This window comes from Camelus ferus, chromosome 30 (assembly GCF_009834535.1).
Source record: "Camelus ferus isolate YT-003-E chromosome 30, BCGSAC_Cfer_1.0, whole genome shotgun sequence".
NCBI lineage: Eukaryota > Metazoa > Chordata > Mammalia > Artiodactyla > Camelidae > Camelus > Camelus ferus.
The window spans coordinates 21497984-21522073 of NC_045725.1; the positions used below are offsets into that span (position 1 = coordinate 21497984).

Sequence of the window (24090 nt, forward strand, 5' to 3'; positions counted from 1 at the left end):
GCGGCGCCATTGGTTACGGGAGGTTACGGGACGTGGGCGAGAGGCGCTGTGGCCGCCATGTTGGGTCCTGGCAAAGGCCACTTCCGGGTCCCGCGCCGCGCGTTCCCCTGTGCCCCCCTTGCTTTGGGGGCTCCCGGGGGCACCGCCCTGGCACCCCGGGGCGCCGCAGCCCCCCGCCCTCCAGTCTCCATCTCCCCAACTTTCACTGCAGAGCCTTCCACTTCCGCCCCTCTCCCTGCTGTGGGCGCGCCAGGCCCCCCTTGGAAAACCTCAAGGACTTCGTTCCAGATCCCCAGGCTGCGGAGTCCTTGTGGAATTAATGTCACCATCAAGTATACTGAGCGCCAGCAACGAGCTGGGATGGAGGTGGGGTGAGCGACGTAGCTGAAGGCAGTCCTATCCCACATTCATTGCCTGTTTTGAAATATGAAGATGCTTTAACTTTATAACTTTGATGAATGAATGTACTCCTGTATTTGTCACTTGGACTATAGGGTATGTTTTTATTTAAAGTTACAAGGATCACTATTAGGGAGGCCATAACAACGTCGTGGATAGAACTTGGGCTTCAAACCTGGTTGGGATTCTGGTTCTGTCTTTTGCTCTGTGTCTTGGGAGAAATGACCTAAGCTATCTGAGCTTCAATTTCCCTATTTGTGAAGGATGATTACGTTCACTGCCCCCAGTAATAGGTTCTAAATAAAAGATAGCTCACATCATTCTCCACTTAGTGGAATACCAGAGTTCGTCCTTGAGTCAAAGGAAAACACATTTTTGTTATGAAAGAAACTTTAAAAATAGCTCCATAGATAGGCTCAGGCTATCAAAAACAGATACTTGTCTTCAGAAGTATTTCACCCAGTTTCATGGACTTTCCCCTTTCCCTCCTCATGGAGTGGTTTCTGTTTGCCCACATACCAGTTATCTGCTGCTGCAAGGCAAATTCATTACCTCACACAGTTTCGGAAGGCAGGAATTTGGGAGTGGCTGAGCTGCGGGTTCTGAGACGGGGCTCTCCAGAGTCAAGGTGTTGGCAGGGGCTGCAGTCACCTGACAGCTCAGCTGTGTGACAATCTGCATTAGGCCCACTCATGGCCGTTGGCAGAAGGCTGGGTTCCCGGTCAGGTGGGCTGCTAATGATGGGGCAGCTGACCTCCCCCAGAAGCAAGTGATGAGAGAGACAGAGAGAGAAACTGAGACTACATTGGTTACCCATGTTTAATAAATACCCACAAACTCCAAGCAACACTTGTGTTCTCACATTGTCTGTGGGCCAGGAACCCAGACAAGGCTGAGCTGGGGCCTCAGGCTCTGGGTCTCCCAAGAGGCTGCAATCAAGTTGTCAGCTAGGGCTGCAGTTATTTAAGAATTTTTTTAACAGTTTGTAATGAAAGTTGTAACAAGATTACTTAAAAATATGGAACGCTTCATGAATCTGTGTGTCGTCCTTGCCTGGGGCCAGGCTAATCTCTGCATCATTCCAATCTTAGTATACCTGCTGCCAAAGTGACTACTGTCTAAGATTCTTAAGTCTCACCTGGGCGGATGCTTTCCCACACACTCCTGTGGGTGTTGACGGGATGCAGTAACTCATTGGCTGCTGGACTGAGGGCCTCGGTTCTTCGCTTGCTCTTAGCCAGAGGCCACCCTCAGCTCTCTGCCATGTGGGCCTCTGCAGAGGGCAGCTGGCTTCCCCGGAGCAAGCAAGCAAGAAGGCACGAGAGCGCGCAAACAAGATGGAAGGCACTGGCCTCGGTAGCCTACTCTTGGGAGTGTGATATCCCACCTCTTTTACCGTATCCTGTTCATTAGATTCAAGTCACTCGGTCCAGCCTACACTCAGAGAAAGGGTTTTATACCAGGGCACCAATACCAGGAGGCAGGGATCGTGGGGCCATCTTGGAAAGCTGCCTGGGACAGCGACCCAAGCCTGCGCTGCAGTGCCTTTGAACAACCTAATTAGCGAGGTGACGCCATCATTTCTGCTATTTTCTGCTGGTCACACAGACCAACCCCAGTACAATACAGGAGAGGATTCCACAGGGGGTGGATACCAGGGGGTGGAGCTCAGTGAGGGCCGTATTAGAGCCTGCCCACCATAGCCCACCTGGGGAATTTTCCTCTTCACCCTGTTCTGCACCCCCAGGGGCTGACTTACGTAGACCCTTCAACGGGCTCTCTGGCTTCTGGGCAGACACAGCCAAGGGGGAGCCCTGGCAGGAGAGCAGAGGGATGCAGTGAGGTCAGGGTACTTGTTCCCCAGCTCCCTCCCTGAAAGCTGGCTGACCCTCAGTTCCTGTCAGGTGACATTTGAGCAACCCTTCATGAATTTAGTTTTATCTGATCCATGAAATCGGGTGTACACAGAAACATTCCATAGCAGAAAAGGGAAGTGTGTATGTGGAAGTGGGCTGAGCAGGTCTGGACGACGGGAGTGGGCTGCACAGGAAGAGGACAGGTCCCCATAGCACCTGCTTCGCCGGCTTTGCTGCCTCTTCCTCAGCCCACGCCTGGAGACTCGGGGTTCCCCCAGGTCCGGTTCCTGGCATCCACATAGTACGCTGGCACAAGCCGGGCATGGGTGGCCGTTGTATTACAGCCCCACCCGGGTGTGGCACTGGGAAGACAGTGGCACAGAGACGTCATCTCAGGTGCTAGAACTCTGAGCAGGATGATGGGTTTTCCACTTCTTACATGAGTAGAGGTGGCTTGAGGGACTGATGGCCACTGGCTAAAGAGGTGACCAGTTGATCAGGGACTTGGAAAGAACAAGATTGGAGATTAGGTACAGGCGGTCTGGTGGGGAAATATGTGGATGGACTTTTCTGAATGAGCAGAGAATGTGAAGCTATCTTGCCCCGTGTAAATGTCCACTAGGAGGTGTTCAGTAGGGAGGAGGTCTTTGTGACCTGTGGATGTTGCCCTTTTCCCCCAAACAGCCCAGTGCTGGCTCAGAGAAACCATGTAGAAAGTGGCTAAAATAAAAAGATAGAGGCCATGTAGGGGTTCCACTGCGTGGACTGCCCTTCATCAAGGCTGATCTGGCGGACAGACCACCACTGCTGAGGACCCAGCCTGACAACAGCAGAAGCCAACTTTGAGGACCTGGTGGGACACTAATCTTTGGGGAGGCTCAGCTGGCCACCTGGTGGCCTGTGGATTATATTCAATCCCCGGAGGAGGCAGCAACATGCCTCTCAACTACAGAGTCATCGCCCATGTAAGGTCAATGCCTGCAGCACCGACATCTGTGGACTTAGAGAATGCTATATCCATCCCCACAGCGCATAACGTCTTCTCCAACCAGGGAACACATTTTCAATGAAGGAATTTTGACAGTGGGCTCATACCTGGGTAGTTCACTGCGTAACATGGGCTTTATGTCAAATCAGATGATTGTTTAAAATATGCTTCCCTTTCCTACATGGAAGAAATATACTTCCCTGCTTCATTTATGTTGGGCTTGGCCATGTGGATTTTCTCTGGCCATGGAAGATGGGCAAATGCCATGCAAGCAGAGGTTTAAACTGTGCTTGAAAGTTGAGTTTGTTTTCTTGCATCTGCCATCATCATGAGAAGAACTTGCCCCAACTGGCCCACTGGTCCAAGGAAGATGAGAAAACTATGATCTGGACGCAGTCTGCAGCTCGGAGCCAAGCCCATCTGAACTCATCCCAGATCAGCTGACTCCTAGATGCATGAGTGAGAATAAATGATTGCTGTGTTGCCTCTGAGTTTTATAGCATTTTGTTGCAGAGCTTTATTATGACAACAGTAGACTGATACATGCCCCATTACCTAGAAGCAGTTGGCTTAAAAGGAGAGCTGATGGCCTATTGGGGGGCAGTTACAACACCCTATGAGGTGTCATGGTCAGTGTAGGGTGCAGTCTTAAACCAGTGGACAGTGTAGGGTGCAGTCTCCCCCATAGTGGAATGCATATTATTATTTTTTTTGTATGTTTGTTGGTTTCAAACAATTCTTCAGGTATTTTCTTTTCTCTTTTTTATTTTTTTTTGGGGGGGAGGTAATTAGGTTTATTTATTTACTTTTTTAGAGGAGGTACTGGGGGTTGAACCCAGGACCTCATGCACGCTAAGCATGTGCTGTACCACCTGAGCTATATCCCTACCCAACCCCCATTCTCCAGGTATTTTTCTTGCCATGAAATAACTGCTATGTCTATGACCCACACTGAGGCCAGCAGGCAGGAATATTTACTGTTCGTTTCCCAAAGGAAGGACAGCCTCTCCTATCACCAGTGAGAATCCCAGGAAATGGAAGTGGGAGAAGGGAGCACAGCTCCAAGGCTACTGCAGACTAGCCCTCTGCCCACCACCCTCAGTCTCTACCCCCAGTAATAAGAACAAAGTGGTGAGGTCGCCCCGCCTCTTTCCCAGGGCGATTCTCTCTCATCCACCTGCAGCCAGCATTGTCCTTGCTTCTGCTCGCTGTGTCCGTAGGTGGCCCGTAGTACGTGTCACCACCAGATTGTAGGTAAGATGCCATCCTGGGCACTTAGCCCGGAGCCTTGCACTCACTAAGCGCTTGGGAACAATCTGTTGGGCGGACAGTCTTGTTTAGTCCAACCTCTCCCTTCGTAAGCATCGCTGAAAGGGTCACCTCCAAGAACTAACTGAAGGGTTTCGGTGCTCACGAGTGAATGAATGAATGAATGAAAACCTTCAATGAATGGCATTGCTCTTCTCTCCTCATCCGACTCTGGCCAGCTAGGGGCCGCCTCTTCTCGCGGTCCTCGGTGTTCTGCCCCAACGCTCGCTGAAGATTTTTCTAGTCTTGTGTTGTAAGTCCCTTCACGTCACCAGGAACCAGAAGCGAATTGAGATTCTAATACTATAATGGCCCCCCTGGGCCACCGTAGCCGGCCGCTGACTTGACCTAAAAGCCGACGCTGCCGACGCCGCCATTTTGTCTCCGGGCACTTCCGCGTTTCACACCAGTTTCTCCGTCTCCGGCTCCGCACAGCACCTACAGGTAAGCAGGAAAGCTTCCGGCTTGGGCTTGTCGCCAGAGCACTCCTTTTCCCTATTTCCGAGCCAACCCACAGGCGTCCTTAGAGCTTTCTCAGGCACTCGGTTTTTTGCTTCTCAAAACAATATCGGAGGGAGAAGAGGCAAAAACCACTGTAAGCGCCTCTAGGGTACCCTTCTCCATCCCAGGGCCGGGAACCCGGGGTGGGGGGGTGTGGGGAGAGGAGGCTAAGTGTTTGCTTAATTAGAGAAGACGTCAAGCTATCAAAAAATGTCAGTAATATTTAAAGCCGGTTTGAAATTGCAGAGCAAAAGTGGAAATTGTTAATATGAAGCTATTAAACTGAAAACCTAACTTTCCTTTTCCTTGTAGAGCTAAATTTAAGCACTTAGGTTTGCTCCCGTTAGTTTATTATTTACAGGCTGCTTCAGGTTGGTTAACTGCTGGTTTTATCTAATCCAGCCGTAAAACAAGAAAAGTGAATGCAATTATTTTAAAGCCCTGGTGTCCTGTAAGGAGGATGAATAATGGTAATCTGCACCTGGGACTCTGAAACCAGATACCCCTGGAACACAGGGCTCTTCACTTTCTGCCTCGGTGACTGGTCAGTTTCCGTACTTTCTCTGAGCCGCAGGTTTTTCAACTGTAAACTGGTAATAATCCTCTGGAAAAGTTGCTGTAAGATTGATACGCACTCAAGTATACAGAAATGCCTAGTGTGTGCGTGGCGTCTAGTGAGCCTTCTTAATTAGGGTATCAATGGTATTGACAGTTAATCATTGTTTTTTTGTTCCGCGATCCTGCATGAATCAAACCACCGTCCAGCCTTCAGCCAGAGTGCTGGGGGCTGCAGGTGGGCCTGCCGCATCCCCCACCCTCATCCCCAGTGAACTCTGGCCGGTATTTAAAGCGTCTCAGACCTTGCAGATCCTTTCCACTGCCCCAACTCTCTTGAGTGCTTCAAGCCATTAAATAGGCACCCTCTGGTGGTCCTGCCTCACAAGTCAAACTTTACATCCTCATCACCTACCCTTTCCTTCTAGTACAGTGTAAGCACAGTTGACTCATAACACGAGTTTGAACTGACATGTGGATTATTTTCAGTAATTACCTACTGCAGTACCACACCATCTGCGGTTGGGTAAACTGCTGATGGTTGACTATAGAGCTATATTCAGATCTTTAGCTGCATGGGATTGGCGCCCCAAGCCCCAGGTTGTTCAGGGCTCACTGTGGTATCCTCCCTCCTGTCTTCTGTATCTTCCTTAGTTCTGTGGTCTAATGTCCACACTCCAACCAGGGCAAACACTCAGAAACATTAACCTGACCGTTTCACTCCCCAGCTGGCAGCCTTCCCTGGCTTCCTTTTGCTCTGGGGGTCCACCCCAGTCTCCCGGCACTTCAGCAGGCTGTGTGTGTTCCGTCCTGACATTGCTTTTTAGAAGCATAGTTCACGTCAGCCTGGGCTAGTTTCTTTGAGTTGTCCTGGGTACAATTTGGGATTTGGAATAGCCTTTGAGAAAGGTGAAGGCAGAGTCAAACGGAGAAGCAGCTGGGGAAGCTTTCAAAGCAGAGTGAGTTGTGTTCTCTGAAAGCAGTGAGGAAGGACTGCTCCAGGTTATTTTAAAGAACAATCATTGTATCAGTTTAGTGGGCGTTGAGGCCCCTAGGGCGTCTCAGAGGCCCGGGTGATGATTTCTTGGTTTACTTGGGGTGGGGGGGTGTTGCTGTTGGGGCAGGTCATGAAAGTATTTTCACTCCAAGCCACAAAATCCTGAAAAATATTCCAGTGTTGGACAAACCCAGTAAATTGAAAAGAGCTCTTCTGGGTCTGCATTTACTCAAGGCGTTTGCAATGATAAGATCCTGATGCAGGTATTCTGGAAACTTGAACCATAACTCTACCTTTAGAATTACTCCGTAGTGTTACCTTTATTCAGCTCTTCACTAAGCATCCACTTTTATGTCAGTCACACAAAATTTAAATAAGGAAGCTGAAGGTGGATGAGAATCCCAAAGCAGATGGTAACCAGAAGCTTCCTATAGGATTTCCATAGACTGGCTTTCTCATTACACAGCTTAGCTCAGCAGCCGTTTTGCAATGAACCTGCAAGGTGATTCCCATTTGGCAAATCAACCTGTAATCTAAAGGTTGATTGCTATCACTTGGGAGAGTTGACGCCTGCTGAGAAATGCTGGGCTAAGGAACCCTCCCGCGTTGGCTTCGTGATCCAGATCCAGTATCTTTAATCCCTTGGTGGAAAGAAACAAACATTCCAGGGCTTGTGACAGCTCTTCAAGAACAATTGCTGCTGTTGAACAGCCTCAGGGGCCAAAGGAACATCGAAAATCTCTCCAGCTGGATATCACAAACAGGTTATCTGGAGTGAGTGACCCTATTGTACATTTGGCAGGAGCGCCCTGGGTTTTTAACCGTCATAGTTCGTCATGAGGTTTGGATTTCTCTCCATGTTAGAATTTCCCTTCCTCTCATATTTATTGTAAACAGCTGCATTAAAATTTGATTCATGTTTTGAGACCAAATTTCTGATAATTTAAAAACTATGAGAGTTATTTCTTCCTATGGATCTTACTCCTGAGGTCATCTTAGGTGATCATTGAAATGGACAGCGTAGAAGCAGATCTATACTGGTCTTTGAATCTGGAACAGACTCTCAGATTTTATTGGCACTCTCACTTATTTGGCATGACCTTAGGATGTTAGTCAGACTCTTCTAAGGTCAGAGGAAACGTATGTGCATATAAACGTCCTAACAAAACACTGCTGTCCGTCTATAACCATGAACAGGAAGCCTTCATGTCTTTGGATTCTGCCATCCAAGGGGGCAACATAAAGAGCTGAATGTTGCTGATCTAGTGAGGAATTTGTGGGCTAGGAAGTTTCTCAGTTTGAGAGGATTTGTAACTTAAGCTGGAAAAATACCAACTCAGACTACCCATTTTTAGCTTAAGAATCATTTCTTTTTTTTGTTACTTCATTTTTGGAGTGGGTAATATATTCATATGGTTCCAAACTTTTAAAAGATGTTAAAAGTATGAAAAGATAATTCCATTTTTGAGAGTCTCACTCCTCACTTTTTTTTCCCTTTAAAACAGCTTCGACATATAAATCATATACAACCAACTACACATATTTAGAGTGTGCAATTTGAAGCCATTCCCACAATCAGGATAGTGAACATATCCATCACCCTGGAAAGTTTTCTCATGCCCCTTTGTAATCTTCCTCACACATTTCCTTGATGACTAAGCGATACTGAGCATCTTTTCCTGTGCTATATTATATCATTGCCGTATGTATATCGTTTTTCTCCCAGTTTTATTGCCATACGTATGTTGTGTTTTTTCTCCCAGTTTTTATTGAGATCTAATCAACATACAAAACTGTATATGTTTACGGTGTACACCATGATGATTTGACTTACATATATTGTGAAATGATTACCACAGTAAGTTTAGTTAACATTCATTGTCTCATATAGATTCAAAATAAAAAAAAATTTTTTTTTTCCTTTGATGGGAGATCTTAGGATTTACTCTTAACAACTTTCATATATATTGTACAGCAGTGTTAATTATATGTATCATGTAGAACATCACATCCCTGTTACTTCTTTTTCTTGTATCTGGAAGTTTGTACCTTTTGACTGCCTTCATCCAATCCCACCCCACTCCCAGCCCCTGATAACCACAAATCTGATCTTTTTCTATGATTTTTTTTTAAGGGATTAACACACCCTTTTAATTTGTATTAAATATTTTTAAGGTTTAAAATTCTATGATTTTGGTGGGGTTTTTTATTCCACATATAATTGAGATCATATAATATTTGTCTTTTTCTGCTTGATTTATTTCACCTTGCATAATGCTCTCAAGGTCCATCCATGTTGTCAAAAATGGCAGTATTTCCTCATTTTTAAGTGCTAAATAATATTCCATTGTGTATATATGGCACAATGTCCTTATCCATTCATCCATTGATGAACACTTAGCTTGCTTCCCTGTCTTGGAGGTCGTAAATAATGCTGCTGTGAACATGGGGGTGCAGATATCTCTTTGACATAGTGTTTTCATTTACTTTGGATGAATACTCAGAAGTGAAATTGTTGGATCATATGATAGTTCTGTTTTTATTTTTGAGGAACCTCTCCATACTGTTTTCCATTGTGGTGGCACCAATTTACATTCCCACCAGCAGTGGACAGGGTTCATTTTCTCCACATCCTCTCCAACACTTGTTTGTTGTCTTTTTTGCAGTAGCGGTTGCAACAGGAGTGAGGTGATACCTCATTGTGGCTTTAATTTACATTTTCCTGATAATTAGTGATGTTGAATACCTTTTCATGTACCTGCTGGCCATCTGTATGTCTTCATTGGAAAAGTGTCTATTTTTAAGGCTTATTGTTTGTTTTTGCTACTGGGTTGTACGAGTTCTTTATATGTTTTGAATATTAACCCCATATCAGAAAAATGATTTGCAAATATTTTCTTCTATTAAGTGTTGTCCTTTGCTGTGCAGGAGTTTTTTAATTTGACATAGTCCCTCTTGTTAATTTTTGCTTTTATTGCCCTTGCTTTTTGTGTTAAATCCAAAAAAATATTATTGCCAAGACTGATATCAAGGAGCTTACCACTTATGTTTTCTTCTAGGAGTTTTATGGTTTCAGGTCTTACGTTCAAATGTTTAATGCATTTTGGGTTTATTTTTGTGTGTGGTGTAAGATAGTGGTCCAGATTCATTCTTTTGTATGTGGCACCATTTATTAAAGAGATTGTCCTTTCTCTATTGTATATCCTTGGCTTTTCTGTGGTAAATTAATTGACCACATATGCATGGGTTTATTTATGGGCTCTCTATTCTGTTCCATTGATTGATGTGTCTGTTTTATGTCAGTACCACACTGTTTATAATATTGTTTGAAATCAGGAAGCATAATGCCTCCAGCCTTGTTCTTCTTTCTCAAGATTGCTTTGGCTATTCATGTCTTTTGAGGGTCTATACAAACTTTGAGATTGTTTATTCTATTTCTGTGAAAAATGCCATTGAAATTTCGATAGTGATTGCAATGAACCTGTTGATTGCTTTTGGTAGTATTGACATTTATAAAATATTAATTCTTCCAGCCCATGAGATGGAATATCTATGAATTGATTTGTATCTTTTTCAATTTCTTTCATTAATACTTTAGTTTTCAGTGTACAGGTCTTTCACCTCCTTGGTTAAATTTATTTCTAGGTATTTTATTCTTTGTGATGCAGTTGTAAATGGGATTGTTTTCTTAATTTCTCTTTTTTTGCTACTTAGTTATTAGTATATAGAAACACAACATATTTTTGTATAGAATCGACCCTTGAACACCATGGGAATTGGGGCACTGACACCCCTACACAGTCGAAACTCTCCATATAACTTAAGTTGACTCTCCACATCCATGGATTCCACCAACTGGGAGCATGTGGTACTGGACTGTGTTTTTATTGAAAAAATTTCACATATAAGTGGATTTATGCAGTTCAAACCCATGTTGTTCAGGGGTCAACTGTATTGATATTGTATTCTGCAACTTTACTGTTCTGTTTAGTAGTTTTAACAGGTTTTTTTTTGTGGAGTCTTTAGAATTTCCCATGTATAACATGTCATTGGCAAATACTGACAGTTTTCCTACTTCCTTTCCAATTTGGATGCCTTTTATTTCTTTTTCTTACCTAATTGCTCTGGCTAGGACTTCCAAATCTGTGTTTAATAGAAGTGGCAAGAGTAGCATCCTTGTCTTGCTCCTGATCTTTGAGGAAACGCTTTCAGCTTTTCACCATTGAGAATGATATTAGCTGTGGGCTTGTCATATATGGCCCTTATTATGTTGAGGTCCATTCCCTCTATACACACTTTGTTGAGAATTTTTATCATAAATGGATGTTGAATTTTGTCAGATGCTTTTTCTGCATCTATTAAGATGATCATGTGATTTTCATCCTTCCTTTTGTTCCTGGCTGTAGCACGTTGATTGATTTGCAGATGTTGAACCATCTTTGTATCCCTGGAATAAATCCCACTCGATCATAACGTATGATCCTTTTAATGTACTGTTGAATTTTGTTTGCCTATATTTTATTGGGGTTTTTGCATTTATGTTCATAAGGGATATTGACCTGTAATTTCCTTTTCTTGTGGTGTCCTTTTCTGGTTTAGTATCAGGGTAGTACTGGCCTTATAAAATGAGTTTGGAAGTGTTCCTTCCTCTTCTTGTTTGTTGGATGACTTTGAGAAAGATTGGCATTAATTCTTTTAGTGTTTGGTAGAATTTACCCAGGAAGCCATCCAATCCTAGACTTTTTTGTTGTTCTTGGGAGATTTTTAATTACTAGTTCAATCTCCTTATTAGTAATTGGTCTGTTCAGACTTTTTATTTCTTCATGATTTGGTCTTGTTAGGTTACATGTTTATAAGACATTGTCCATTTCTTCTGTGTTGTTCAATTTGTTGGTGTAGTAGTAGTCTCTTAGGTTCCTTTGTATTTCTGTAGTATCACGTGTAATTTCTCCTCTCTCATTTCTGAATGTATCTGTTACTTGTGTTTTCTCTCTCTCTCTTTTTGGTGAGTCTCACTAAAGTCTTGTCAATTTTTTTAATAAGAATTTTTGAAAAACCAATTCTTAGTTTCATTGATCTTTTCTGGAGTATTTTTTGGTCTCTATTTCATTTATTTCCACTCTGAGCATTGTTATTTTCTCACTTATACTAACTTTTGGCTTTGTTCTTTTTCTAGTTCCTTGAGGTGGTGTGAAGTTAATTTCTTTATTTGAGATTTTTGTTTCTTGAGGTAAGCATTTATTTCTATGAACTTTTCAGACTGCATTTGGCATATCTTGTAAGTTTTGGTATGTTGTATTCCATTTTCATTTGTATCAAGTTTTTTTAAAATTTCTCTTTTCATTTCTTCTTTGACTCATTGGTTGGTAGTGTTATTTAACGGTCACATATTTGTGAATTTTCCAGTTTTCTTCTTTTGATTGTGATTTCTAGTTTTATACCGTTGTGGTCAGAAAAGATGTTTGCTATGATTTCAGTGTCCTTAAATTTATTAAGATTTATTTTGTGGCCTAACAAATGATCTACCCTGGAAAATGTCCCATGTGCACTTGAGAAGAATGTGTATTCTGTCCCTTGCTTGGAGATGTTAGCCAGTTAAGAACTCTTTCTCTGTTGGTTACAGTCCTGTGGGACCCATGAGCATAAACCCCACTGGCCATCAGAGCTAAGTAGGCTATCAAGGGTGTCTCTTGGGTTATAGTCACAAAAACTGAGGCACCAGATGTAGAAACCAAATGCATGTAAAAGCTCCCCTCTGGGAGATAACTGGTGCTCTGGAGTTGGGCAGAGAGAGGCCGTGAAAATGGCACCAACTAGGGCAGTGGGCAGGGGGCGGGGTTAGACCTTAGATTTAAGAAAAAAAAAAAGATGCTGCCTGCAGGCAGGAGCAAGGTAGAGGAAGAAAACAAAGATGATGTCCACCAGCCTCCATTTTTGGAGAGCACCCCACCAGGCTCCTAGATGTGTGTTGAATCATATGCCTGCCCCTTGGGCCAACACCTTAACATAAGCACATAAACTCCTTGCATAAAGTCTGGGTGCATCGCAGTTTCCTTCTGTACTGGGTCCTAGTATGGGTGGGTCTGAGGATGTGAGCCCTTTAAGAGCCATTTTTCAGTTTGCTATGGCCTTGTGGGGTGGTAAGGAGTCCTGTTGGCTTTCAAAGCTAGATGTTTTGGGGGCTCATCTTAGGTGCAAGCCTTAAATATTGCGGTGCCCGGTATCAGGTTATAATTCTTCGCTCCTCATGGAGAAGCTCTGGGGTTTTGGCACCACAGGTGCTGATTTCAGCAAGGTTGTGTCTCAGCCTCTCCTACTCGAGTCAGTGTGTGTTGCTTCCTTGTTTGCCTGATGTGGAGGAGTCCCCTTAGCTAGTTTTGTGGGGCTTTTTCCAAAGGAAATAGCAATTCTGTTTAATTGTAGGAACTGCCACTCTTCCATAGTGGGGTCAGTGTTTAACATTTCCATTTGCAGTGGATGTGGGTTCCAGTTTCTCCACATCCTTGTCAACACTTGTTATCTTCTATTTCTTCTGTTATTTTTTTTTATAGTCATTCTAGTGAGCGTGAAGCGGTATCTCATTATGGTTTTGATTTGGACTTCCTAATGTCTAATGATGTTGAGTATGTTTTCATATGCTTATAAGCCATTTACTTACACACCTTTGGCGAAATGACTATTCAAGTCAAGAAAGTAATTTTTACAGTGTTTATTTTTAAGGGCCCAACCTCCACTTTTTCCTGAGATGTGCTTAGTTTCCCTTTCAGTATTTTGACAGGCATTTTTGTATTTATAAATGCACCAGAAGTTTTATTGCAGCCATAACTTACTAGCAGATTCTGACAAGACTTTTAGAAGCTGTCTTACAATTTTCCTGAGCTTCATTCACATCACAGGAAGGCAGCAACTGTTAAAACATATTTGGATTCCATTAGGGTACATTTTGCTATCACATTGGAGTGTCTTAAAAACCATTTTCTCCCCATCAAGTATTATTGCCGAACAGTTTCTGGTACTGAACATAGATAGGAACCTTTAGGTGGTGCTCTTTGGTTGCAAATGCTCCTCAGCCAAATTAAATACAGTGGTATATCCTCAGAAAAAAAAAATGGCCTTTAATGTTTTGTTTGTTTTCTTTAAGGGACCATCTCCCAGGTCTGCCCTGGTTTTCTCATATCATTTCTATTGCAGGGGCTCATCATCTGTCCCATCTTGTCCCACCCCGTTTCCAAGTGGTTGCCCTGATGTAGACATGCACTTCTGCTGCAGAAGTAGGCTGGCTGTTGTAGAATAGCAAAGGGGGATTGCTGAATTCCTACCTTACAAAACACCCCTAGACTACTATTCTCTCATCACCTGCTGCTAATTATACTTCCCAAAGAAGTCCCCCATCTCTGTCCTCCTGCAGAGAACCTCCTCTGTGTCGTGGTCACCACTTCCCTTACTGTCCAGGAGCTGACCGCCTGTCCTGCAGCCAGCTCAGACTCAGCCCTCCTCCAGCTTCAGACGTCCCTCCTCTTCCTTAACCTGCTCTCCTGCCCTTCAGCATCCTAATTCTCCTTTGATCATTTTTCTGCCAATCAGTCACCATGTATTTCTAGACTGTCTACTCACTTCCCATTCCCAACATTTGGTCAGGAGTTACTTTGCTTTTATGGTGTCTCCAAAGAGTTGAAGTCACTTGGAAAAATTGTCCTCTATCTCATATCCTAAGATGCACCCTCCCTGGACAGTTGTGCTTACCAACAATAAACCCATAGCATCTGTCTCTGTAGTCCGACACCCTTTTCTCAGCCACTTCACCCCACAGTGCTTAGTGCCCTGCCGTAACTTCCTTCTCAACACCAGAGGAACCCAGTGTTCCTTTAGAAACCATGCAGGCCTAGATTCTTCTGTCATCTACCCCACTTTAAAATAAATAACGCAACTTAAAAGAGATTTTAAAAGATTGTACTTCCCAAAGATTTTACTAAAGCATTTATACAAAAATATACAATATATATTACTCTCAGATTTACAGAATATAGAAATAATTTATCCAAAGCAATTTGCATTTTAAAATTGTTGATATTGCACCCAACCATGTAAGTCTTTGACACATTTGCATTGTCAACCTTTCCCACAATTCTCAAAACAGGAGAGAAATCTGAAACTGAAAGAATCACACAAGCTAACTTTTCTTTACAAAAAAAAAAAACCTTACAGTTTTTCTATTTACAAGATAAAAGTTGTAAACCTCCAGAAGTTTACTTCCATAGAATAAAGAGCTATACATTCTTTTAACACACCTAGAAAATGAACTATCTACATGCTGTGATTTCCTCATAGGAGTTTAAAGGAATAGATTTTGTGAACATTCACAGCCTAATGGTAAAGAACAGAATTATTGAAAACACTTCTGTATCTTTACTGGAATATGGAAACTGGTGTGTGATACACACAGAACGGGAAAGCCTCTGAATAACTTTTACCTCCTTGAGGATAGTTTCCATAATTGCCTAAAGTTATCTCCAATTTTAAAAGGATACACTGCTAATCTTAGAAATACGGCTACCAACAGCCTTTTCATCCTAGATATAAGACAAGTGAAAGAGTGAGGTCTCTGTTCAAATCCCTTATAAAATACATATAGGGCAGGCACAAAGGTTGCTTTTCAAAAGAAAGCTTTGCAAAATATTCTGCAATTTATCACTGATACCCTCAGTTTTTAAAAGCTTTTTTAAAAAAGCCCATACATATTTAAATGCATTTTTAAAAATGAAAGTAGAAAATAAACTCACTTGGTACTACAGGAAGGGGCTGCAATAATATACAATAGTAAGGGTAAACGTACAGAATGTGCTCTTTAACCTGGTAGTAAACCAAAACAGACCAAAACATTGTACCTATGAAATGTGAAGTAATTTTCGTTGATTGAACTGAATTATTAAACCAATATTAGAACATGAAACCATGCAGCCCATTATCAACTCAGAAAATCATCAGACCACTTAGCTTCTAGGTGATGAAGGGTCATGAATCTTTTGTCATTACCATTATAAATAAAAGATCTTTGTTAATAAGGTAGCCTCTAGGGAAAAAAGGAGCCTCTGGGAAGTTCATGCTGACAATCCCAGTCTGGAAGAAAATCTAATTGTAATTTTATAATGAATACCATTGGAATTGAAATATAAGACGTTTTCTAATTCTGTTGTCCTAGATTGAGACTAGGTTAAAATGTTCACTTTGAAACATAACATCAGCAGTTGAATAATAGGACTTTTAAAAAGATCTTGGCTTTGCTATTGCAGTAGTCCAACCCAAGTAGCTTGTTACAAAAGTGATTGTCTTCAACATCCTCGTGACAAATTCAGTTTAAAGAAGTCCTGAGAGTTTCTTATTTAAAAAAATAGACATTTCCTTTGTATGACTGTCTTGCTACTGGCCACCTGGAGGGCAGTGCATCAGCTCTCCACAGTTCGCCTGTATTCTGCCGTTCCATCGGCTATGACTCCATCCAGAGGAGAGCGCTTTTTGCGGATGCTACGCCCGGAGGAGATGAGGTCGGCGTAGCCCGGCTGGTGGGAGAAAGCATAGGCAGAGCGCCGCGTAGACATGCCCCGGCGGAACACGTTCTGCCGCCGCTTCCACTGCTCTTCGGCTTTTAACCGCTTGCGATGCTTCTGAATCTACAGAAGAGGGAGAGATGGAGCAGGGTCAAAAAGAGCTGGCGGACTGAATGGAGGTAAAGGTCTGTGACGGCGAAGGGAGCCGGGTCATACTGATGGGGCACCTCTCCTAGGCTTTTTGACCCCTGCCTCATCTTGGGCTGGCTAACCATCTTTGCTTCATAGACAAGGAAATGGAGGGGGACAGGTTACGTGATGTTTCCTAGCTCTAAGAGCTAGAAAAGGGAGAGCCTGGTTTCCCACTCCTAAACTAGTGCTCTTTCCAACTCATAAACTGGTACAGGTTTAAGAAAAGATTTGTTAGTTTCTTTCCCGTGTTGCTACTGCAGCCTCTTGTCAACGGAAGAGGGAGATTGAAGGGATACTGAAGCTTGCCTACCTAGCATCTGCTCTCTCTCCTTTCTGATAGAAATAAGAGTTTGTTCAGGTACCACCCTCCTTCTGGCATGTGGATGCCACTCCCAGGGGTGGGGCTGACCGATCTCCCTTGCTCCCTACTAGTCTAGGAATAGGCATGTGAGACCATTCCGGCTAGTGAGAACTGAGGGATGTGTGTTGGACCCTTCCTTTAAAAGTTCCAAGGCTCCTAAGGGAAAGCTACAGAATAGTCAGTCTTTTAAAAATCTTCCCCTGGATGTTGACATGTCAGGATGCAATGCCATCTTCCAGCTGCCAGATGAAGCTAATAGTGAAAACAGCACAGGAGAGACGTGGAAAGAACCTCAGTCTACTCAACTGAGCCTGAAGCGTAATTAGGATGTGAACAGAGGTGATACTTTATTATTAAACCATTTTGAGCCACAGCTTTCTGTTACTTGTAGCTGGAATGACCCTGCCACAAGGTGACATTCTCCTTTAAATGAAGGGAAAAAACCCCAACATTTCCACATAGCAAAATATTAATAATATAATTGTTAAATTGAGAAGCTAGATATATGGGGGTTCATTATTGTATTTTCCATATCATTCTTTTTTATATGTGATAATTTTTGTAATAAAAAGCAAGCAATGAGATGTAGTCATAAAAAACGTTCATACCAAACTTCCCAAGAGCTTAGAATTTTGCAGGAAAGCTGCTTTGGGGAAATGCTTTGATTTCTGCAAGAGGGACTCAGTTAGGAGAAGACTTTTTTCTATACCTTGTCACTTTCTGATGGCCAAATGGTCATGGACAAGAAACGTATGGCAATGACAGGCAGCAAGCACACAGCAACGGTCAAGATGATGGTCAACCAAATGTACGGCTGTCTCAGAGCATTTGAAGCTGTGCCTGGGAAAAACACAGAGCATGAGTCACAGGGGTCCTTTCATTCCCAAGGACATAGTTAATATTCCGCAGTCCAGAAATGGATTCTCTACAGTAAGCTTTAATAACCAGGTTGCCCTCCCCAAAACATCCCATCACTGTTCCGGGAATGAACATTTCAAAATGTCAGATTAAACGCAGCAAAATTAGGAAGGTAAATTCTTTAGGACAAGACAAGTGTACTTTATTTTTTTCCTTTTGCATTGACTTATATACATTTGTTGACACTGCATTGATTTGAAATACAAAAGGAGGCAATTTATCCTTCTGAAGTTTTTGAGGAAGTTAAGCACTTTTTGATTTATAGTTTTGATTAGAAACTCCACATTTTAAAAATGGGCATTACCATTTGTGGTAGGTAAGCCTGGTACTAGATGTTTTATACAGATCATGCCATGTAATCAGCTCTGAGAGATGAGTATTGCCCTCTTTATGACATAAAAAAACTGAGTAACGGATAAGTAAAGAAATTTGCCCAAAGTAACAGAACTAATTATGGCAACTCCTGAATTAAAACCCACATCCATCTGACTAGAGCCAGGCTTTTTCCACTGCAATTCAGCTTCTACTTTTTTATGTTAGAGGAAGTAACAATTCAGTTCTCTAATACAACCAGGTAATCATATATATACTACTCAATTTTAAAACTAGAGCCAAATTTGTCACAATATTTTCTACCCTTACACCGTGAATTTATAAAAATAATAGCCTTTGTTTTTTAAATGTGGTTTTTATACTGCTAAATGGGTTTAAAAAAATACTCCCTGTAGGAATACTCTAAGTAACTGGTTACTAAAATTTTAAAACACAGAGTTAGTAAAGAAGAACACAATCATAAAAAAGTGAGCTCAGTCCCAAGAAGAAGAGGGGTTACCACAGCAAGTGTCTTTTACAACCCAACAACTGGTCATAAAAAAACAAACAAAAAACTAATCTTTTACAGGGAAATGAGTTTATGGGGATTTTTTTCCCCACTGTGAATCCAAGCTACTCCATCCATAATAAGTTCATAAATTCCAATTTGTGCTATTTATAAATTTATGATATTTATCAGTTCAAATTCACTCGAGCATTTTGGCAGTTTGTCACATATTTTATACAGCTGTAAACTGTTTTCCATAAGTTTACTTATTGCTCTGCATGTATACTTCCAATGATGTAGTCAAGTATGAGTTCTGGAATTCCATCATATGGGATTCATAGTTTGTTTAGCTAATTTGATATTCTTAGGTTTTTGGGTTATTTTCAATTAAAAAAAAAAACAATTAGAAACATTGTAGTGATACAGTCTTTATACATATTACCTTTCCAAAATTTGGTGTTTTTTAGCTTAAAGTTCATTATGTATTTCTAGGTAGTGTTTTAGAAAGGTTAAACTATATTACAGTGTTACCAGCAATACATATAGTCTCAATTTCCCAATAACCTATCAATATTAGGTTTTATGGAAGAAAAAAAAAGCACAATAACTTTAAGTTATTCTAATTCTCTTTCCTCCCATCATCACCACCCTTCCGGTGCACCACTACCATTCAGTTTCTGGTCAGGATGTTAATTTTCATGAGCAGTAATTTACACTTTACTTTTACTTACTTAGAAGTTATGTCAGAATCTAAGCTAATGACATTTTCTATTCATTTATTTTTGGAATTTAGAAAATACCAACCTGTAAATTGAAATGCAGATGGAAAGAGAACATGTATTCCAGCACTATGAAAGTCAAACATGATGCCAAAGTAAAGTGCAATGCTTCCAAAAATTGAAAAAGCATTCACAAAAGTCCAGTAAGAAGTATCCAAGCCAATCTGTTGGGAAACCAAAGAAAAACAGAGCAGTCATTTTGGGGAGTTAACAAGAAATAAAGGATCCAGGGATTCTGAAAATAGAATTCAGCAATTTAGGCATGATTTGGCTTAAATACTGAACAATCAAACTATCCTTGGCTCAGGCAAGAAATAGGAAATGTGCTTGGTATAAGGGATGAAAACAGCATTCATTCATATTTGTAAGCGGCAGAGGCTTGCGTGGAGGAAAATGGGAGCCAGGACGATGCGCATGCTGGTCTCTCTACAGAAATACGGGTACCAACAGATACTGAAAACCGTCGACTTCGCGTACCTGGAAATTGACTGTTATTATAAGAGCAGAGGCAATCGTGACAGCGAAAGACTGGTAGTCTGAAGGCGCCTCTCCATCCTGTCCCACGGTTTGCAGATAAGCTCCAAGAGGTATGAAGAAGAGGATCATTGATGTTAAAACTCCATGCAACAAGCTTACGAAGAATCTCCTGTAGTTGAATAGTAAGTCTCTTTGTCCAACCACATATAACCCAGGGAAGCGGAGGCTCAGTTTATCACTCACATCCTTCAGGGGAAAACAGAAAAATTAAGAGTTGTGTGCTGTCCACCAGTATCAAAGAACTCAGAGATACATGACATGACAGCTTCTATCTCACAAGGAGTTTCAACTTGCTAAGTTTTAGGAAGGCAAAAACTAAACAAGGTGATAAATCCTGAGTAAGTTCAGTATGCAGAGAACCACGTCATTACTGTAGTCGGTCCACCATTATTTGATATTTAATTCTGAGAGAGACTAGGTAGAAATGTATTATTTTGCCACTTACAGAAAGCAACTTAGTAATGTTTAGGAAAAAAGTACAGGGAGCCTGTTTTTACCTCCTGAGAGAGTATGTTGTTTCTAATTTTGGGGGGAAACATTTTCACATACAAGTTGATGAGTTTATTCCAAATTATTATTTTTATTCACGAGAGCACTTTCTCTAAGAATTGCTACTAGGAAGAATGTGGACTAATTTAGGAATTAAACACGTAAGTTTGGGGAAGTATTAAAATAATTTACTTTTAAAATGTGTAAGTGATTATTATAGAAACATACTGTTAGGTATCTTAACAAGAAAGTCTTAGTGTCCAAAAGGAGTATAATAAACTCCTGTGTCAATGAATTCAACCCAGGCACAGAAATCCTCTTTTCTTCCTATAAAAACAAGCAGCACAGCAGTTACTCTTGTTGCCTGACAGCAGAAATATAATAGGCTTTACTCAGAAAGAAGTGAAAACCAAAAGAATGCACTGAAATGTTCGCTCTGAACCTCTCGCACAGGCAGTCAGCTGTCCAGAAGTGTCCCTCTGGGCGCGGGGCTCCTACCTGGTCGAGCAGCCCCATGAGGAGGACGGGCAGGCTGGAGTACAGCAAGTTGTACAGGGTGATGAACCAGTCCTCGTACGCAGTCTGGGGGGAGACAGGGTCTGTGTCACCGACCAGGAAATGCTGCCTGTCTAGTCAGCCTACCCTCTGAAAGCAGGGATGCGCCCCGTGAGAGCAGACACCCCTCAGCGACACCAGCAAGAGGCATGAGTTTGTTTTTACAGAATGGGGAGAATCAAAGGGCTTTTCCACAGAAACTACTTCTCCCCCTAAAATAAATGGTGAAATATACGCCAAAAAGTTTGTGGAAAAGGAGTCCGGTCTATTTTACTGCTGCTGGAAAACAAATCAGTGTTCTTCCTTTTAATTAATTAGATTACATACAACTGGTTCAGAAGCACGTAAGTACCACTCACCTTGCTTTTACCCTGCCAGTCCAGCATTTCCATTTAAACACTTTATAAAACAGAATTTGAATATAAGAAAGATGCTTCTGAAAGGGATAAGCAAGGCTGTGCACACACCAGTCGTCTGGATGGGATAGAGGAAACCGGGCTCACTTGGCACCAGCAGTGATTTACAGTCCTGCACCAAACTGGAAGAAGGCCCCGGCCCTGCTCAAGGTCACTCCTGGCCGCCTCTGATGCCGTTTGTCTGTGGCACAGTGTCAGGTCTGGACAACCACAGGCACTGACTTAGGTTCATTTGTTACTAATGGTATTTTTCTGCTATATCACCATTTTTTTTAACATGTTAGATATGCCCCCCACTTCCATTTCAGCAAAAATAAAAATAAACCAACAACAAATGGAGATGTGATAATAGATCTGTTATCATCCAAAACTTACATAATCCCTTCAGCCTTGGGCACAATATAATTTTATACTCAAAATTTGAACAGTTGGTTCAAGGTTGAACAGTTGTCACTATCCTTTAAAATAATTTTTTTAATTATTATTTTTTTAAATGGAGGTACTGGAGATTGAACCCTGGACCCTCGTGCATGCTAAACACATGCTCTCCCACTGAGCTGTACCCTCCAACTGTTGTTAATCACTATTCTTTTTTTTTTTTTTTATATGGAGGTACTGGGGATTGAACCCAGGATCCATGGATGCTAAGCATGTGCTCTACCACTGAGCTACACTCTCCCTCCTCCTTCACTATTCTTAATGGCAAGGTAACTTAGGAAACCTTAAGGTGAAGGCAAAAACACATAAATATAAAGCCAATAGAATGGGAACAAATCCTACCTTCTTAAAGGCAAAGTATGTTTAAAGTACCAGAAACTTTTTAGAAAAGCAATCCATAAACTTAATTAGTCTGTGCTTCAACTATTGAGAGAGAAAGCACCAAAGCTGCAAATATGGAGGGAAAAAATAATTTTTTTTTTCAGAAGTAGTTGTATTCATGCTAAGAGGTCTACTCCTATAATAACAGGACGACGATGATACGTTACCTGTGCAGAGTACCCATTGAAGAAGGAGTACCAGAAATGAACCAAAGTAAATGCAAAGTTTTTATAGAAGAAGTATCGCAGGAACTTGCACATCCTTATGTAAGACCACCGGCCGTGCACCAGCAGCAGTCTCTGCAGATATCTGAACTGGGCAAAGGAGTAGTCACTTGACATGACAGCTTGCATGCCTTCCTGTCCACTTATTCCAACACCAATGTGGGCAGCTGTGGGGCCGAGGGAGAAGATACTGTGAATCATAAGCTTATTTGGGGGCAAAACATTGAGATGATAAAAATGTTTAGTAGCAATACAGGAAAAAAAAAAAAAAAGACATTCATGAAACAATACATATGGAAACTCTTGCTCACCATCCCCTACCTTCAGCTTCTGAACTCAACTCAAAGTCAGGGGAACAAGTTGCCAAACAGAGCACATGGTTGAGCCTTCATAAATATTTGTGAAAGGACCTCAGGTGGGTGGTATATGCCATTTGGATTATCTGCCCAGCTCATAAGTCATCCTTCCCACCCACAAGGTGAGTCCCAGGTACCCATGTGTACCCTGTGTCCCTGCCTCCCTGGCCACAGCTGAGTCAGCCAAGAGCAGGTATATAATCTGGTAGATACTATGAACTGGCTCTTAACCTTCATTCTCCCCTTATTCTAACTGGAGAGGTAGGAAAGCAAATAAAAAACCCTACATCGCTCAGACTCCTTTGCAGCTGGGTTCTCTGTGAATTCGGTTCCACTGTTTGGACTCACTTGTGACTTGGAAGCAGAAGCGAATCAGAGCCCAGCATCTCTTCCCATTCTGACATTTCTGCAGCAGAATTCTTATCCATTTTCCAGCTGCCCAAATGTTGATAAACCACTGCAAAGGCTTCTCAATTGAAAAGCTCTTCAGAGGAGCCTCAAAGCTAGAAGCTTCTCTGGTGAGAGACACAGACATTACAGACAAAGCCTAAAACCTGCTGCTTCAGTCCATCCAGAATTTTCATGAGTACCTAGTCCCTTGTATTAATCACTTCCTGCTTAAAGTACCTAAAGAGGTCTGTTTCCTGTATTACACCCTGGCTGATAGAAAACCTGAGCTGGGCCAGTCTCTCTTGGCATTTTGGAATTAGGATGGGATGGATATCCTTCTTTCTGGGGGGCAGAGAATAAAGTAGTTTAGAGAGAGGGTGAGAGAGACAACAGACACTGGGTTCCTGTGTAGCACCAGGTCCTGGTTCTAGCATTTTCCTGAGGCCTGGCTTCTTGAGCAGCACAAGACATATCTGTATCTTAAAATAAATTTCTTTTTCTCTTAAGCTGACTTCGGTTGTTCTCCAGTACTTGCAATCAAAAGTGTTTTAGCTCAGATACTATTACACTTTCAAAGGCTTATTCATGGCCAGCTGAGACCTTAAGACACACAAGTGTTTTTTGGTTTGGGGGGGGGGGGGCGGATTTCCAGAATGGATGAAAAGGAAGGTTCCAATTTTATCCATCCTTCTAACAGTCATTAAATCATATGCTCAACTTAGAGAATTATGAGTTTTATCTAGATCTTAAGAAACTTAGAAGTGAAGACAGGTAATGAGATCATTTTGAGAACTTGTGTTGGAGAACACAGCCTGTCATTAGGCAGACCCTGAGACAGGTCGGCCAGCAGTTTCCATGTAAAAGAGGCTCCAAACATCCTGCCCCAGTTGCAGAACACAAGGTCTGGCAAATTCAAAACGTAATGTAGTGACTTGTCCAAAACCTAAGCTTTTAATAATACTTCGCAATTCTAAAAAACAGAATAAACTACATCTCAATATTTATGATCTCTTTCAAAACACATAAATAGTTCTTAATGACCAGTCATGGTTGCCAAACTGCTCTTTCCTACCAAACCACGGACT

The 24090-nt window shown here is 42.0% G+C and overlaps 1 protein-coding gene, 1 long non-coding RNA gene and 1 pseudogene across 5 annotated transcripts in view; 1 reads left to right on the top strand and 2 right to left on the bottom strand.

The window, feature by feature from the left end:
* Positions 1-1411: 1411 nt before the first annotated feature.
* On the bottom strand, positions 1412-1510 carry LOC116660698 (annotated as a pseudogene).
* A 2643-nt stretch (positions 1511-4153) lies between these two features.
* LOC116660670 lies at positions 4154-23516 on the top strand. Of its 2 annotated transcripts, XR_004316254.1 has the most exons (4): positions 4154-4995; positions 11781-11834; positions 19234-19878; positions 22184-23516. It is a non-coding gene; the product is annotated as an uncharacterized LOC116660670 (long non-coding RNA). The 2 variants fall into 2 exon arrangements; XR_004316255.1 differs by lacking the exon at positions 11781-11834 and having other exon boundaries at positions 4155-4995.
* ATP8B1 (ATPase phospholipid transporting 8B1) overlaps positions 14543-24090 on the bottom strand; it is a 102689-nt gene continuing 93141 nt past the window's right edge. For all 3 annotated transcript variants that reach the window (XM_032470654.1, XM_032470653.1, XM_032470656.1), the window contains 6 exons: positions 22203-22426; positions 20744-20827; positions 19697-19942; positions 19245-19383; positions 17412-17542; positions 14543-16272 (listed from right to left, as the gene is read on the bottom strand). In XM_032470654.1, the coding sequence (XP_032326545.1) occupies positions 16048-16272; positions 17412-17542; positions 19245-19383; positions 19697-19942; positions 20744-20827; positions 22203-22426 (1049 nt within the window). In that variant the 3' untranslated portion in view covers positions 14543-16047. The remainder of the gene's footprint in view (positions 16273-17411; positions 17543-19244; positions 19384-19696; positions 19943-20743; positions 20828-22202; positions 22427-24090) is intronic.